General features: G+C 41.2%; 2 protein-coding genes across 2 annotated transcripts; one reads left to right on the top strand and one right to left on the bottom strand.

Moving 5' to 3' along the window:
* The first annotated feature begins 557 nt into the window (after positions 1-557).
* Positions 558-3,466, top strand: LOC139650884 (gastrula zinc finger protein XlCGF57.1-like). Its single transcript, XM_071527671.1, has 3 exons — positions 558-615; positions 2,229-2,309; positions 2,814-3,466. Exons 1-3 carry the CDS (start codon positions 558-560, stop codon positions 3,464-3,466), a joined length of 792 nt encoding a protein of 263 aa, XP_071383772.1.
* A 2,865-nt stretch (positions 3,467-6,331) lies between these two features.
* On the bottom strand, positions 6,332-15,892 carry LOC139650883 (dynein axonemal intermediate chain 2-like). Its single transcript, XM_071527670.1, has 12 exons — positions 15,710-15,892; positions 14,655-14,816; positions 14,126-14,247; positions 13,185-13,327; positions 11,769-11,882; positions 11,334-11,473; positions 10,492-10,614; positions 10,161-10,384; positions 8,927-9,062; positions 8,112-8,258; positions 7,230-7,454; positions 6,332-6,400 (listed from the first exon to the last, which is right to left on the bottom strand). Exons 1-12 carry the CDS (start codon positions 15,890-15,892, stop codon positions 6,332-6,334), a joined length of 1,788 nt encoding a protein of 595 aa, XP_071383771.1.
* Between the last annotated feature and the right edge of the window lie 1,845 nt (positions 15,893-17,737).

Raw genomic sequence — 17,737 nt, 5'->3', positions numbered from 1 at the left:
ATTAATCAAGACAAACTTGGATAATGCTTGTGATGAAGAGCTATCGGCTATAAACAGACTTGACTGCGTGGCCAATATAACTATAAATAAACAAATCACACACCAATACATTCATTAGAATAACACAAAAATACATAAAAATTAGAAAAGAATCTCAGCATGAATAGATGAACAAGTAGATAAATAAATAAATAAATATTGTAATGACAATCAGTCTTGCAATTAAAACATGATCATAGTGTTTTAAGATGACATCACTTTTCTTATTTCCAATAATAAAAGGAGAAGAACTGTCGAATGGAAATACAGTCAAGAGACGTGATGTTCAGGAGGCGACGTGACAACGTCATCACGTCATCTTCGAAAACACTAACGTTAGCCTAGCCGCTAATCTGAATCGCCTGTTTACTGTGGTTTGTGTGAAAGCGTCTGAGTGCGGACCGGACAGCCGGTGAACGGGCGACACGCGTCGTTACAGCCGGTAACGGAGCGGTGTCCGGTGCTTCAGTCCCGGGCAGGAAGGCTGAAACGGACCGAAGCGGCAGCTGCTGGTTCAGATGGAGGCGGGCCGCCGGAGGCTGCTCATCGGCTCCGAAATCAAGTCCTGCAGGACCGGTCGGTAAAACCAAGACCCGCATCCAGCAGCGGGTTCCTCTGGTTCCTCTGTGGGTTCACACTGATAATGAAGCAGCGGGGCAGAGGTGACGTCATACCCAGAACTGTAGCACAATATCTGCTGTTAATAAATTATTAATGTCCATCCAGCCTGATTACAGCAAAGTAACCCGACATGAAGCCGAGGCTCGCTGTTCATTCTCCTGCTAACCAGAGACCGTCATCATCTGACTCTGAATATTGATTTTATTACAAACCAAACAATCAGCAGCTTCCAGCAGGACTGTCCGCAGTGACGTAGTTTTGCCGCAAGGTGTCGCCATTTAATCTGATTAGAAAATCAACTATATATTTTTTTGTTATTATTATCATCATCATCAGCATCAGATATACAAAATTATCCAAAAGCATAAATGGAGTAACAGAACAGTGACAAAGAATAACAGACATACAAATAAACAACGTCACGGGTTACAAACAAAGCAAAGCATACACATGTTAAATCTGGAGCACAAAATTAAGGTTTTCACAGCTTTTCTATTGCATAATGTTCTGATGTAGGACTCTGCTAGTTTTTTAACACTTTACATTTATGGATATAAAACTTGGCAATATGATGAGATTACACAGAAAAAAATCGTTTTCTAATTCTTTACTATAATTTGTAAAACCAAACAAAACATCCTTCAAGCAAAGTACAAAAGCATCATAGATCGAGTCCAGAAAATCAACTAAATCGACCGGATCTGCTGCAGAGTGACGTGATGAGTGACGTGACGAGAGGCGGAGCAGCGCGAGCCGTTAACAGACGCCTTCATCCCTGTAGTCCTGTTTTAATTCATGATAAATGAAGAATATTTAGCTTGAAGGAATACTGATCTAAGGATAGTCTGGTTCCAGGAACATCACCAACTCAGTGGCTTGTCTGTTAGGACAGATGAGCAAAGGCAGGAGTTCCAGTCCAATCTTTTATTATGGGATAGCTTAAACTGGTTTATCTGATAACAGAAGAAAAGGGGATAAAGGATATTAATCTAGACATCATAATTCCTAATTTCAATAATTAACAATCCAACAAAGGTAATTTTTCAAACACAATTACTATGTAAACCTAGGAATGAAGAAATAACTTTACCACTACTGGAGCCTAGTCAGTACAGCAAATAAATCATAAACTACTAAAGCTGCTAGAATTGCATTTATAACCAAAGGAAATTTAAATATCACATATCATAATCAGAAACGTTTATCCGCCAAGTACAATGTACAAGGAATTTCTCTTGGTGCAGGTGTCAACATCAACATAAAGACAAATAAGAATAAGAAAAATGTAAAAAGTAGAAAAATAAAAAAAAAATAATGTAAAATGTAAATAGTATATACAATACAATACAAATAAAAGTAATAATTATTGTGGCCAAAATAACATTTACATATGGATGACCATGACAGGACAAAGAGGCTTTATCTTCTGACCAGCTGTTGTCCATTAATTCAAAGTAGAGTTTCAGTCTGAACTGAAACGCTCTGAAATGTTTGACCAAAATCAAACTGCATAACTGTATTTTAGATTTAAGGGTAATTGTTCACATTTTTTTTGCTCTTCCCTCCAGACGCTTTCACCAAGCAGCTGCTGGTCAGTGAAGAAGAGGAAGAGGAAGAGGTTCCCCCTGAGCAGCAGGACTGGAGACCCAGTCTGGACCAGGAGGACCCAGAGCCCCCACACATTAAAGAGGAACAGGAGGAACTCCGGACCGGTCAGGAGGGAGAGCGGCTTGGAGGGCCGGAGGAGGCCGATATCACCGAGTTCCCGTTCACTCCTGTCCCTGTGAAGAGTGAAGATGATGAAGAGAAACCTCAGTCCTCACAGCTTCATCAAAGCCAAACTGAGGAGAACAGAGAGGCAGAGCCTCTAGCCAGCAGCTCAACTGAACAGATGAAAACAGAAGCTGATGGAGAGGACTGTGGAGTATCAGAACCAGCCAGGAACTTAGATCCAGCTAGTCATTTACAACCAACTAGTGATGGCAAGACTTCAGACTCTTCTGAACCTGAGGCTGAAGACAGAGATGATGAATGGAAGGAGACTAGAGAACCTCAATCAGGTTTAGCACCATCTGGACCTCGCTGTGAAGTGTGTGGAAAGGTTTTTCCTAAAAAGTCTTCTTTAGTGCGGCATGTTCATGTCCATTCAGCAGATTGTGGTTTGTGTGGAAAACAGTTGGAGCCCACAGAGAGTTTGAAACATCACCTTCAGTCTCACAGGACCTGCAACGTTTGTGGTAAAATATTCGGTTCTATTGTGGATTTTGAAAGACACATGAGAACTCACACTGGAGAGAAACCCTTCACCTGTGCGGTTTGTGGTAAAAGATTTGGCCAAAAGCAAAATTTACAGACACACATAAGAAGTCACACAGGAGAGAAACCCTTCAGTTGTTCAGTTTGCAGCAAAACGTTTAGTCAGAGGGAAAATATGCAGAGTCACATGAGGAGTCATACGTTGGAGAAACCCTTCAGCTGCTCACTGTGCGATAAAAGGTTCAGCCAGAGCGGAGCGGTGGGAACGCACATGAGGAGTCACACAGGAGAGAAACCCTTCAGCTGCTCGCTGTGTGAGAAGAGTTTCAGTCGGAGGGGAACGCTGACCGCTCACACAAGACTCCACACAGGGGAGAAACCGTTCGGCTGCTCCGTCTGCGGGAAAAGTTTCAGCGAAAAAGGAACTCTGCAGAAACACAGCAGAGTGCACACCGGGGAGAAACCGTACAGGTGCAGCAGCTGTGGGAAGAGATTCAAGCAGATGCCGCATCTGAAAAGCCACAAATGTCCCGAGAGCAGCAGCCGCTGATTTCACAAACCGCTTCACTTAAGTAAAACCGCCCCAACCGGAAATCTACTGAAACACTTTCTTTTTCACATTCACTTCCCTTGTTGGAAGTGAGAATGGTATTTCTAAATTTGTTTTACCCTCATGAAGTTTTCCATCAGGGAAACACGGCCTGTCTGAATTGCTAAGAGTGACTGATTAAATATTAAATGAGGAGGATTTTGCTGCCGTTAAATCCCCACAGTACCAGAAACCTGAGATGAGGATCAGAAGGAAAACCACCAGTTTCATGATAAAGCGTTCCTCTGTTGTTTGTCTTTCCTGAGCAGTAAGTAGCAAGATTACCCAGATGTTAAGATGTTTTCATCTCACGCAGATCAGTCTTGTCATTTGATATAAATATATTGGTTGTTTGAAACATCTGAGAGTTAGGTTATGTTGTAGTGACACATGTTAGTTGATCTGGTGACACATCTGTCTGTCTGTAGCTTTGTGTGAAGCATTAAAAACTGTTTTCTACTGATGTTCTGTATCAGTTGGTTTTCATTAATGTGTAAAAATGTAAAAGAATGACTTTTTAAATGCTGCAAATTGATGATGAGCTGTGCAGAGGAAAACACAGTATTCCAAAAATGCTGTTTACTCAAGAGTTGTGTCGGTCTGTGTCTGTTTATTGTGCACAATGTTACTCATATTTCTAAATGCCAACTCGACATGTTTAAAAAAGCAGTATTTAAGACTTTTTAAGACTTTTTAATGCTACTTGGAATTAAATTTAAGAACAATTTAACAACCAAGATAAAGAAACCTAAATCTGTCAAAAACAATCTCTCTCTGATTGAAAACACCTGATTTATGAAACTACAGAGTAGACAGCGTAAGCAAAGATATGAAATCCAACTGTGTTTGTTAAAGCTGATGAAAACAAAACCTGCTTCCCATATTGTTTTAACCCCAGACTGTATTGACTCAGAGAGAACATGATCTTTAGAGCTGCATCAAAATGAAACAATTAAAAGAATAAGCCTGTCATTACATGTGAAAAAAACATTAAAACCTCTAAAAACTGTATTTAAGACATTTTAACACTTTTCAAGGTCTTAAATTTAGATCATTAAGACTTTTCAAAGACGTTTTAAAGCCTGTAGACATCCTGATCTCCAAACCCGTCGACTGACTGGAAACACAAGACATGGACAGAAATTTGATGATGATAATTATCATCGGCATCATAACGTTTATTTGTACGGCCCTTTTCAAAAGCAAGGGTACAATGTGCTTCCAGTAAGGAAAATAAAATGTACATGAATTTAAAACAACAGATAAAGTGAATAAATGGACTAGAAATGAGGGACAGTGAAAATAAAATAAGACAAAAACCCCCCAAAGAAACTAGAACAAGAATATTTTCTAAACTAGAGGTTTGTGCGTGTGTGTGTGTTTGTGTGTGTGTGTGTGTGGTATTATATTAAATTATTCAGTCTGATTTGAAGAAAAACAAAAGTATGAATGTATGGATGGAGAACTAACAACTCTGTAAAGTACCAGTCCAATTACAGTATAAATCCACAATGAATATGAGAACTGAATATTGACTGAAACATGACAGGAATTCCATTTCTAGATAAAAACTGAATGGTCTGAAGAATCTAAAAGTTTATAATATTATCTCACTAAAAACACTGTTCAGGTAAAGTTCATACAGTCAGTTATTCATGACATAGTTTGTATTTGTCAGTGAGGAAATGAACAGGCAGCTGTGGCTGTGCAGCGGTGTGGTTTCTCTCACCAGCATCGCACTGTGACCAAACATTTTGTCATAAAAGATTAACTTAAACCTCAAGTGAGTATTTCTTGTTTAATGTTTGATGCTACTGTAAAAACGTTGTACATGATGTTTAGAAGCAGCAACATGCTGCAGGTCAGAGGGAAGTCAGACTGATGTTGGTGTCTCCTGACCACAGCTGCCTTCGCACTGTTTATGTATTCGTTTAATTGTTCAATAATGTGTTTTGGATATTATATTGGATATTAAAGAGCAGCTAACCCTAACAGAATTTCATCAGTCTGGTTTCAGTGGAGAGTTTTATTTTCTCATGATGCTCTAAATGTTTCAGAGACTTTTCCATCCTGATGAGGAGAAAATTCAGCAGGAAACACTGAATTCTTCTCATATTTTGGCATGAAAATGGAAAAATGTAAAGATACTGAATATCGGCACAAAATATCGTCCATCGGTAGTTTATCACAGACTGTCACAGAATGTTCAGAGTATCAAAGCACGTCATGATGTCATCATAACAGATGTGGGGACTCAAGTCAGTTTCAACTGCTTGAGACTTGACTTGATGCATGAAGAGAAGACTTGAGACAGACTTGGGTTCTGGTGACTTGGGACTTGACTCTGACTTGTACTGATGATTTGTTCCAGCAGACGACTGAATTTAAATTCTGTTTTCTGAATTTGTATGGAATGATTGAATTTATTGAAGTTGAAACTGATTATAGAAATCAAACTTGATTCGTTTGTTTAGACTTGAGACTTGACATTAATGACGTGGACTTGACTTGGTAATCTACATTTTAGACTTGGGACTTGACTTGAGACTTGAGACTGACTTGGGACTCGAGCAAAGCTGACTTGGTCACATCTCAGAATCATAACAGGTTATATAATCAGTGGCACAGGATCTGTGATCAGTCAGAAGGCCGGAGGTTGCGAGTTCAATTCCCTCTAAAGCTGATGTTCGTATTTCAGGATCAATCGCTGCTGCAGCTTCACTGGAACCTTTGTTCTGCCGTGTGATGAGGAGAACAAATGTGATCATATCAGTATTATCCATGAGGTCTGTGACTCACCGACACCAAGCAGACATCTGTTCCCTGTCAGTGTGTGATGTCGTCTGGTTTCTCCGCTCCGTCTTCCACTTCTTTCTCTTCACAGACGCCTTTCTCCTGGAATGAAAAGACAATTTATACCTTTAAACCCCTGGTGGCAGGAGAGGTGAGCGGGTCTTCAGTCACATATCTGTATTTATTTATTTATTTCAATCAAAGTTTTTCTACATAATGCTTGTTAGAGCCATTTCTAGCAAGCTCTTATAATTTCCTATTGTTTTCAATTATTTTAATGTAAATAGTTTGGCAGCACCTAGCGGTAGTTTTTGGTGAACCAAGCGTACGGCATCACCTGACCTCACACCTCAGGAGCCTCTTAATTAAGGCAGGTGAGCTGAAATTGAAGGACTGTGGAAGACGCCACGGAGATCCAGTCTTCAACCGCCGCGTGTTTTTGGTTATTTTGTTTGGTTTAATCTTAGTTTTGTTTGGTGAATTTGTTTATTCCCCACTGGTTTTGATTTATTTAAAAAAGGCCTGTTTATTTTGGGGAATGTTTGTTTGGGGTTTTGGTTTCGTTTATGACACGACAGTCAGCCGAAGCAGTTTACAGCCTAACCCAACAGTTCTCAGAACCAGTCAAACCTCTGGACCACCCGAACCACCGTGGATCATCAAACTGTGAGTAATTAACTAACAGTTAAACAAAACACAGCGCGTGGATCATGTCATGTTCCCATCTAGCATAGAAGCTGCAATAATGCTTTTTCCTTTCTTTGACTCCTGAATAGAAACCCTAAAGTCCTTATCTTCATGATCTAATGAGCCAAAACAAAGAGACACATTTGTTTTCTCATACAAAGATCTCTAACTACATTTGATAGATAATCTACTGAACCTACACCCCGTGATCCATAGATTAGTCCACCAGTGTGCGCTCGCTCACCCGGTGTTTCTCCTCCTCCTTCTCCCTCCTCCTGACCTCGGACTCCACCACGCTGTAGAACTCGGCCTCGGCCCGGGCCGTCAGCTCCTCCGGGCGCTCCTCCCCCTCCGCCTCCCGGTTGGACTCGTCCTCCCGGCTCTGCTCAGACCGGCTTCGCTCCTTCAGACGGATCTCCCGCTGACGAGCCTCCAGGATCTTCTCTCGCTTCGTCTCGCGCTCAAACATCTGACCGAGGCAAAGCACACCTTCTGCATCATCGCAGTCAATCGATCTGCAGCACAGTCTGATCACACATATATCATCAAATCAATAATAATATAATATTAACCAACAATATATTATTGTCCAAATAATGTTGCTATCTTGGTCTAATGACCGTAAATCAATGAGAGCATGGAGGAGACAATTGTTCTCCTCTATCTCACTCCAGCAGTATTAGTTAGTTCTAGTGTTTCTCCACATTAAGACTACATTTCCCATCAGCCCCGTTGCTTCCCGCCCACCCCCTCCCCCTCCCTGAAGAGGATCAACATGTTGGAAGTGATTTCTCCATCTTCCTTTCCCTCCTTCCACCATCTGCTGCCAGAAACTCTTTCAGCTTTAGCTCCGTTTGCTCTGGAGGAACAGAACCTCTTCCTGTTTTGTGCCGTAAAGCGATCCAGCAGATTTCCCTCCAGATCCACCAGGTGGAGAAACCATGGAGGATGCAGAGTAAAGACCGGTAGAGGCAGCGATGGTCTCATTTGTTTACGGTAATCATACAAATGTCTACTAACACTTCAGGCAGGTTCACTGACATAATTTTACATTACAAAATCTGATCTCCATCACTGAATGTAGCAGTGAAAGTAAAAGCAGGCGGTGAGTCCCAGCCGGTCTTACAGCAGCGACCAGGCTCTTCTCGTTCCTCTGCAGGGTGGACAGGCCGGGGCAGATCTCCAGCAGCGTGGCGTTGCCCTGCTGGGAGCCGCAGGCCAGGAAACGCCCGTTATCCTGCACCCGAAGGCTGTAGAGAGCCTCATCACACACCTAACAACAACAACAACAACAACAACAACAACAAAAAAATACTGGTTTCATGTCATTTTTTTTCAACCGTGTGCCATGGAGGGCTGAGAGTCTTCTGGGCCTCTGAGGCACACGGTTTGCTTAAAACCACTGATTTAAAGTATTTAAGTTATGGCACATAACAGCTGTGCTTGCAATTATTTTTTTTAATGAAGTTTTCTCAAGATCACAAGTTAATTATCTCGTGATCTCAAGAAAACAAAAGGCAGATTTCTCGAGATAATGAGATAATTTATCACAAGAAAACGACTTTTGTTTTCTGGAGATCACGGGATAATTATGGAGAACTCGAAAATGAGTGTCTGGTTCATTTGATCACAGCTGATTTCAGCCTTCAAGATCACTGTCATGACTGTCGGGGAGGATTCAGAACTGGCATAAATGTGTAGTTGCTGGCATGGCACTCCTGGATCTCTGATAAAAGTTATAAGTAATAAGAGGAAACAACATTTTGTTTTCTCGTGACAACAGGTTGATTATCTCGTTTTCTTGAGATCACAAGATAATTAACTGGAGATAACGGCGTTAAAAAAAAAATTGCAAGCACGGCCGTTCTCGGTTTCCGTACGCGACAATGAGTCAATTTCATGTTTTTTTTTTTTTGTAGTGCAGAGGTCGGGGAAAGGTACTTTGAGGCTGAGCGTGGGGTCGTTCTGCTTGAACAGGACGTCCCATACGTCCAGAGTGCCGTCCATCTTGACAGTGAAGAAGACGGACGGCCTGACCGGACTCCAGCAGGCGTCTGTCAGGTACGACATCTGGTATCTGCAAACAACAGGCCATGTGCAATATGTCAGATTTAAAATGGGGTGTTATCTGCAAAGACGGCTGTGCTCTACGTAAGGGATAATAACCGACGAGGTGTCCATTATCAGGAATAAATGGACGACAGGGAGGCTAGGAATTAGTCGTCCATTAATTCCTGATAATGGACACCGTGAAGGGCATTATCCTGCTTATACCATGGTCACTTGCCAAAGAAAAAAAAATTAAGACCATTAATTTATATTTAATGCGTTTTGTAATCAAAATCTAAAGTTTTTCACAAGCCATAACTCAGTTTCCCTGGTAACACCTGAGGGTTTGACTAATACCTGGAACAATCATTACCGTCCCATAAGGTTCTTATGCAACGGAAACGTTGTTCACTGCTCCAGTAAATAGGACGAACCTTAGATAGGACTTGGCAGCAGGAGATATTTCTAGTCCGCTCAGCTCATAGAACCTTTTGGCTCAGCTAGGAGCCAGAAAGCTAACGTTATGCTAACGTTATGCTAACGTTATGCTAGCAACATTCAGAGTCAATAACAAACAGTAAATATAATTTGACAGTATGTTTAACAACAAGGCTAGCTAGCTATCAGCCAATGTCATTGTCCCCAAATCAATATCAAGATTTTCACGAACATACAAATTGTAAACGGAGGCTTTGACTGCGTCCCTGTTGCTATGGTTACTCATGTTAGATACAGGCTGATGCTACGTAGCCAGCGCATTAATTTAGAACGGAGAACAGACAGTTTCACTGGAACTACTTAGTAGGTGTCCATTATCAGGAATTAATGGACACCCTGCAGCCAATCAGAATCGAGTATTCACCCAGACCATGGTATAAACCTTGATAAATAACAAAAGTTGAACAAGACAACTTTGTACTTTGGAAGCCCCAAGTGGCAGTGGGAGATAACTGTTTGAATCTTTCAAGGTCCTGAGATGTGATGTTAGTAAACTTCATGTTTTCTTCGTAGTGTGTGATGGGCTGAAGGAGGTGAAGAAGTTGTGGCAGAAGCGTTTCATTTATCTTGTCTTTACACGTGACTCAGGTTTGGGTGGTGAAGCACCGATCTGATAAACGATGCCTACTTGGTCCACATGATGGAGGACTCCTTGATGTCTTCAGACCAGATGCGAGCCGTCCAGTCTCCCACGGTGAGGAAGTTCTTGGGGAAGAAGGGGTTCCTCTGCAGGGCGTAAACGGGGCCGTGGTGACCGTCAAACGTACACACGATCTTCTCCGCTGGGGTCTTGGCCTTTCGGTTGCAGGAGACGACCAGACCTTGTTCTGTCCCGACCATGAACTTGGTCGGCTAAAGACACAGAACCACAAAAAAAAACATAAGGCAATAACAAACATGGAAAGTAATCCTAAGGAACCGGATGCAGCTCCGACACCCGGACCTCCGGGGAAACTCACCATGGTCGGCTCAAACTCCAGGGAGATGGCTCCTAACGCGTTGTCCAGGTTTCCCTCCTTGCTGGGGTCCAACACCAGCCTCTCTGTCGGCTCACTCATCTTCCGGATGTCCCACCACAGCACCTTGAAGACAAGACCGGTTCAGAGCTTCATTCATCACTATGAGACGAGACGGGCAGGACGGGACGGGACGGGACGGGACGGGATGAGGCAAAACTGAGGTGAGGTGAGGTGAAGTGTAAAGAAATTACACATAGACCCTTGCATGATTCCCGTGGGGAAACGGGGTCGTTGCAGCAGATGATAATCAGATACAGCGAAGGAAAATATGATAGAAACTAGGAGGCAGACGGAAAGTGTCTCCAACTTGCTGTTACACCCAAACACATCGTTCCTGTCACTTCCAGTTTGAAGTTAAATTTATTTTTTCACTCTGCAAACATTAAGATTCCTTAAGATTTGGAACCAAGTCTCTATTTCCATTAGTTTCATCATTATGGATAAAAAATGATCATCTAATAGTGGAGATCCCAGATCTGGATCACCACCAAAATCTAATCAATAGTTCCTTGACTCAAAGCCGATCTGTCCACCAAATTTAATGGAAATATTTTTTCATACGTTTTTGAGAAATCCTTCTGACAGACACGAAAAAACAAAAACAAAAAACCTCCTTGCCAAAGCGAATAAAAGTGAATGTGAGGAATGAAACATCACACTGTCTGTCTGCCTGTCTACCTGTCTGCCTGTCTGCCGGTCTACCTGTCTGCCTGTCTACCTGTCTGCCTGTCTGCCTGTCTGCCTGTCTGCCTGTCTGCCTGTCTGCCTGTCTGTCTGTCTACCTGTCCGTCAGTGGAAGCAGAGAAGGTGTCAGTTCCGGTCTTGGACTGCAGCCAGATGATCTTGTAGACCGGGTCTCGGTGGCTCTGCTCCACAGAGGAAAACTCCACCGGCTGGCTGCCTCTACGGGTGTCCCAGTAGGCTGCAGACACACACACACACACACACACACACACACACACACACACACACACTCAAATATTTAGTAGTAGTAGTAGTAGTATACAGTTATACATAAACAGACTAGCTATGCTCCCTCACATAATTCTATGACTTCTACAAAAGGAAAATGCTTTTTAAGAGTATTCAGTTTTATAATGAGGAAACTGGAGCCAAAACAGACTCTGCTGCAGTTTATAATGAGCTGGAAAACATTACTGAGTCCAGGAAGGCAGTTCATGGGAATAAGATGAAGGCAAAGTGGCACCGGCACCCACCGATCTGTCCGTTGTAGCAGCCTCCCACCAGCGTGTGAGAGTCTTTGGGGTTGTAGTCCAGACAGACGAGCGGAGACACCGGCTTCAGCGTCATCTCCGGTTTATTGGGATTCTCTGACAAAAGAAACACACACAGCCATGAGGCCAGCAAAGCCAACAGAGACGGGAAGAGGCAGCTGACAGGTTACAACAACAACAACAACAACAACAACAACCAGGGTGGAAACAGAGAAAGTAGAGTTTTGTTCCTCTGTGTTCGGGTGGTTTGTGTTTGACAGCTGAACATCAGTTTGCTAAAAGCAGCGGTGGAAGAAATATCCAGATCTTTTACTTAAGTAAAAGTAGAAATACCACAGTGTAAAAATACTTTGTTACAAGTAAAAGTCCTGCATTCAAAACGTTACTTAAGTACAAAAGTATTAGCATCAAAATATACTTAAAGTAGCAAAAGTAAAAGTACTCATTATGGAGAATGGCCCATTTCAGAATCATATATATCATGTTATCGGACTATAATTATTGATGCATTAATGTGTTCATCACTTTAATGTTGCAGCTGGTAAAGGTGGAGCTAATTTTAATTACTTGATATACTGCTGGGTAGCTTAACCTATAAAAATATATTATAATTTATTAGTTGATTTATAATTTGTATTAATAATCTAAATCTGCAAAGTAACTAGTAACTAAAGCTGTCAAATAAATGTAGTGGAGTAAAAAGTACAATATTTCCCTCTGAAATGTAGTGGAGTAGAAGTATAAAGTACCATAAAATGGAAATACTCAAGTAAAGGACAAGTACCTCTAAATTGTACTTAAGTACAGTACTTGAGTAAATGTACTTAGTTACTTTCCACCACTGGCTCAAAGTAGCAGCTACTTCATCCAGTACTTATGGAAACAAACTGACTTTTCATTATCAGCAGTCGAAAATAGAGAAAGCAGTGGTAGTAAGATAAGATAAGATAAGATGAGATGAGATGAGATGAGATGAGATGAGATGAGATGAGATGAGATGAGATGAGATGAGATGAGATGAGATGAGATGAGATGAGATAAGATAAGATAAGATAAGATAAGATAAGATGAGATGAGATGAGATGAGATAAGATGAGATAAGATGAGATAAGATGAGATAAGATAAGATAAGATGAGATAAGATGAGATAAGATAAGATAAGATAAGATAAGATGAGATAAGATGAGATAAGATGAGATAAGATAAGATAAGATAAGATAAGATAAGATGAGATAAGATGAGATGAGATGAGATGAGATAAGACTGCACACCTTCTCACAACATGACAGCCTAATGTTGGCCATGAATAAAAATGTTAAATAATTGAGGTTAAGTCTTGTTTTCTTGTTTCTGGTGGACTGGTTGGAGGTCAGCTGGGAGGTTTTGGGAGTTTCTCACCGATGTCCCAGATGTAGGAGTCGGAGCTCATGTCTTTGGAGGCTTTCTGGAAGTCCAGGCAGGAGTAAGCAGCCGCCAGCTTCCTGCTGCCGTCCGGATGCCAGGACAGACCGGTGACTGTGCGCTTCACTTCGTTAGGGTCTCTGCACACACACACACACACACACACACAGGGGGTCAGCTTTAAGGACTATATCCACATTTAAGCTACAGTGTTAAAACCAACTGAAGGTCTGTATCGGTGCTGTAATGATATGCTGATGTACATGTTAAGGTTCAACCAATAGCCTGCAGGTTTATGAAGGCCAATGCTAATATCTCTGGACTGATATTTTCTGCAAATTTGACTTTTTTTGCCAAAAGAAACTTGAGAGAAATTAAAGTATTCAGTGTTTCCCCCATAATTGTATTCTTGTCAGGGTGGAAAAGCCTCTGAAACAGCATTTAAACCATGTGACACTAACATTTTCCATTTAAACCCATAATGATGAGAAGAAGAAGAAGACATAGAAGAAGAAGAAGAAGACGTAGAAGAAGAAGATAGATTAAATGATTAGAAACGGCCTTTGAAATCATTCATTTCTAACATCTTTCATCCCAGTTATTGTTTCAAGTCTGACTTTAAAGCTTAAAGCTCATTTTTTGTTCCGCATGTTTTCTTGCTCTCAGCTCTCTCTAAATAAAGAGACTCAATCAATCAATAAAAGGTTGATATCATCCCCATGTATATTATTCTGTAATAATAATAAGGCCACTAGTAGGCCACAAAAGCACATGTCACTTTCTGAAATGTAAACAAAAGTTTAACACTCGCATCGTTCAGTATCTGTAAAGAAACAGAAAGAAGGAAACGTAGGCAAACGTGTGTGTGTGTGTGTGTGAGTGTGTGTGTGTGTGTGTGTGTGTGTGTGTGTGGGGGGGGGGGTTATGGGGTCAGACACCTGAAAACGTTGATTGTCTTGGCCGACGGCTGCTCCTGCGCCTCCTCCACCACCTCCTCATCCTCAAAGTACTCCTGGTAAATGTCAATGGCGTTGTTCTGTTTGATGCAATGCTCCATGATCTACAGCGGGGGGTGGGGGGGGTGGGGGGGGGGTGAGGAGGAGGAGGAGGAGGAGGAGGAGGAGGGGGGGGAGGGGGAGGGGGGGGGGGAGATGGAGGAGGGAAGAGGTAGCGATATTGAAGATGGAAACTTTATATTCACGTAATAATATCCAATATCAAGCTAACTTCACGTACGACCCACAACTGAGTGCAACAAGATCGCGTCCCTTCTCGAGGGGGTTGTTGAAAGGCATTCTGGGAAACGTAGTAAATCACTAACTGCAGCAGAAGCCCAGCGGACGAGGCAGGTTGAGGGAAAGTGGCTTCACCAAACTTCATCACTAAATAACTGCTGAGTGTGTTGAACCTGACAGACTGCAGAGAAGTGACAGTGAAAGGGTTTTCCTCTTGTGAGCCGGATCTTACGCTGCCCAGCTGCAGGACGCTGTTGACGTAGTTCTCGTCCTTCTCCACCTTCTTCCTGAAGCGGATGGTCTGTTCCATCTCCTGGGGGTTGACGTCTTTGGGCCAGCCCCCCTCCACATGGTTTATCCCGCGGCTTTCCGACTCGAAGCGCTCTGTATTCACCTGCAGAAGAAGAAGAAGAAGAAGACGGACTGGACTCAGAACACAAGCAGAGACCTGGACCCGGTTCAAAACTTCTCATCTGCATCAGAATTATTTGTGTTTTCTAGTCTAGTCTAATCTAATCTAGTCTAATCAATCTTGTCTAATCTAACCTAGTCTAATCTAGTCTAGTCGAATATAATCTAGTCTAATCTTAGTCTTATCTAATCTGGTCTAATCTAGTCTGGTCTAAACTAATCTAATCTAATCTAGTCTAGTCTAGTCTAGTCTAGTCAAGTCTAGTCAAGTCTAATATAATCTAATCTAGACTAACCTAATCTAGTCTAATCTAGACTAATCAATCAGTGATCAATCTATTCTGATCTAGTATAGTCGAGTCGAATCAAATCTAGTCTAATCTAATCTAACCTAACCTAGTCTAGTCTAGTCTAGTCCACTCTAATCTAATCTAGTCTAATCTTAGTTTAGTCTAATATAGTCTTCTCTAATCTAATCTAGTCTAATCTTAGTCTAGTCTAATATAGTCTAGTCTAATCTTAGTTTTATCTAGTCTAATCTAATCTAGTCTAATCTAATTGAGTCGAGTCTAGTCTAATCTAATCTAGTCTGATTTTAGTCTAGTCTAATCTATTCTAGTCTAATATTAGTTTTATCTAGTCTAATCTAATCTAGTCTAGTCTAATCTGTTCATGTCTAGTCTAGTCTAATCTTAGTTTTATCTAGTCTAATCTAATCTAATCTAATCTAGTCTAATCTAATCTAATCTAATCTAATCTAATCTAATCTAATCTAATCTAATCGAGTCTAGTCTAGTCTAATCTAGCCTAGTCTAATCTAATCTAATCGAGTCTAGTCTAGTCTAGTCTAGTCTGACCTGACCGGGTGCTGCTCACCTCGTGCTCGGACATCTCTTGGGAGCACTGCGTGGCGACGTCACTCGGGTCTCTGTGGACGAAGTGCTGAGCGAGCGTCGGGTCCGGCGGGACGTCCGCCAGCAGCTCGGCCGGCCGGTCCGAGAAGACGCACTGCCGGCCGAACTCCGCCCGCCGCCGGCTGTAGACCGACACGATCTCCATCCTGCAGACCACCAGACCACCAGACCACCAGACCTTTGACACACATCTGTATTTACATTTCCTACCAATTGGGTCAATGACAGGATGGACATTTTTGGGGTCCAAATCCATTATTTTATAAATAAATACATAAATATATCAAGTGAAACCAAGTTTATTTGTATAACTTTTAATCACACTCACAAATATTCAAATATTGTGCAATATCTGTTTCATGAGAAATCACTTCACTGAAATGCAATTTATTTTTGGAGTTTTGGTGTTAGCTGTTAGCTTCATGTTAGCTGGTGCAGCTACATTACATTTACATTTAAATCAATATGAAACCAAACCCCTTTAACTGTATCCCTGAAATGTCCTTAATTTATCCATTACATAAACATTAATTATCCATTAAAAATAACACAGCTTTAAAACAGTAAGGTTAGTATCATGGGTTTATAAGGGATTTATTCATGAGTTGACAGAAACTCTAGAAATTAAGGGATTTTCTAGGTCTTTTGTGCAGGTTTACACAAAAGGTTATTAATGAGTTATTAATAGGAAGTTCCTGTCTCCCTGAATTTTACATTAAATTAGAGAGTCATAAATTAAGGTGTTTAATGGTGTTTTGATGGGGCATCCTCCATTAACAACTCCCTTAATCATTTTAAGGGGATTTGCATTAAATAAGGGGTGAATTAATGTACATTAATACAAATGTAAGGTTATTTTAAGTGATTACTGGTTCGTAGAGAATGTATCAATCCTGCAAGGTTAGGACACAAAATGTGGCTCCATGTTGATTTCTAACTAAAGAAACTGCGACCCCTTGTGGCAGAAAGACGCTACTGCAGACCGCGTTGCACCAGGTCTGGAGTTTGTTTCGTCTACGAACCAGTAATCCCTTAAAATAACCTTACATTTTCATGAATTTACATTAATTCACACTTTAATTCATGCAAAATTCATTATTTAATTCAATTACTAAAATAAAAAAAAATAATAATGATAATTAAGGGAGTTATTCATGGAGGAGATCCCATCGAAACCTCCTTAAACTCCCCTTTAATCTTGACTCCTTACTTTCTAGTTTAATGAAAAATTCAGGGCGACGGGAACTCTTCCATTAATTTCCCCTTAATGACCCTGTAGGCCTATACTGTACTATCTCTGTGAATAAACCCATGAATAAATCCATTAAAACCCCATGATAGGCCTACTAATCTTACGTTTTTTAAAGCTGTTATTTTTAATGGATAATTAATGTTGATGTAATGAGAAATTAAGGACATTTGAGGGATAAAATGAAGGAGTTTGGTTTAGTGGCTGTAGGCCTGTGACACGGCAGTGCATCACGACACTCTGGGTGGAAAACCGGCAAAGTGTCACAGTTATTTAGACTCTCAGCCGAACTACGTCGCTCTAAAATAGAAACAGTATATAAATATATATATATATATAGAACAGTAAACTTCTTATCTCCCACCTGTCTGTCGGATCTCCGTTAGAAGCAGCTTCGTACTGTATCCCGGCAGTGTTTTGGTCCACGGGCCAGCAGCAGCACAGTTTACCGTTTCCTAGCAACGCCTCGAACACGGCAGAGTTTACTGTATCCTAGCAACGCTTTGGCAGGCCCACTACGAAACCAAACCCCTTAACTTTATCCCTGAACTGTCCTTAATTTCTCCATTAGGCTACATAAAGATTAATTATCCATTAAAAATAACACAGCTTGAATAAAGTAAGGTTAGTATAATGAGTTTATAAGGGATTTATTCATGGGTTGGTTCACAGAGAATCTAGAAATTAAGGAATTTTTCATGTCTTAAATTCCCCTTAATCTTGACTCCTTACTTTCTAATT

This window comes from Centroberyx affinis, unplaced genomic scaffold (genome assembly GCF_046629955.1).
Source record: "Centroberyx affinis isolate AG114_WGS23_722 - 3 ecotype Tasmania unplaced genomic scaffold, CSIRO-AGI_Caff_v1 ptg001568l_1, whole genome shotgun sequence".
Classification (NCBI taxonomy): Eukaryota; Metazoa; Chordata; class Actinopteri; order Beryciformes; family Berycidae; genus Centroberyx; species Centroberyx affinis.
Note: the sequence above shows the minus strand (reverse complement) of the source record. Positions and strands in the feature narration are given on the sequence as shown.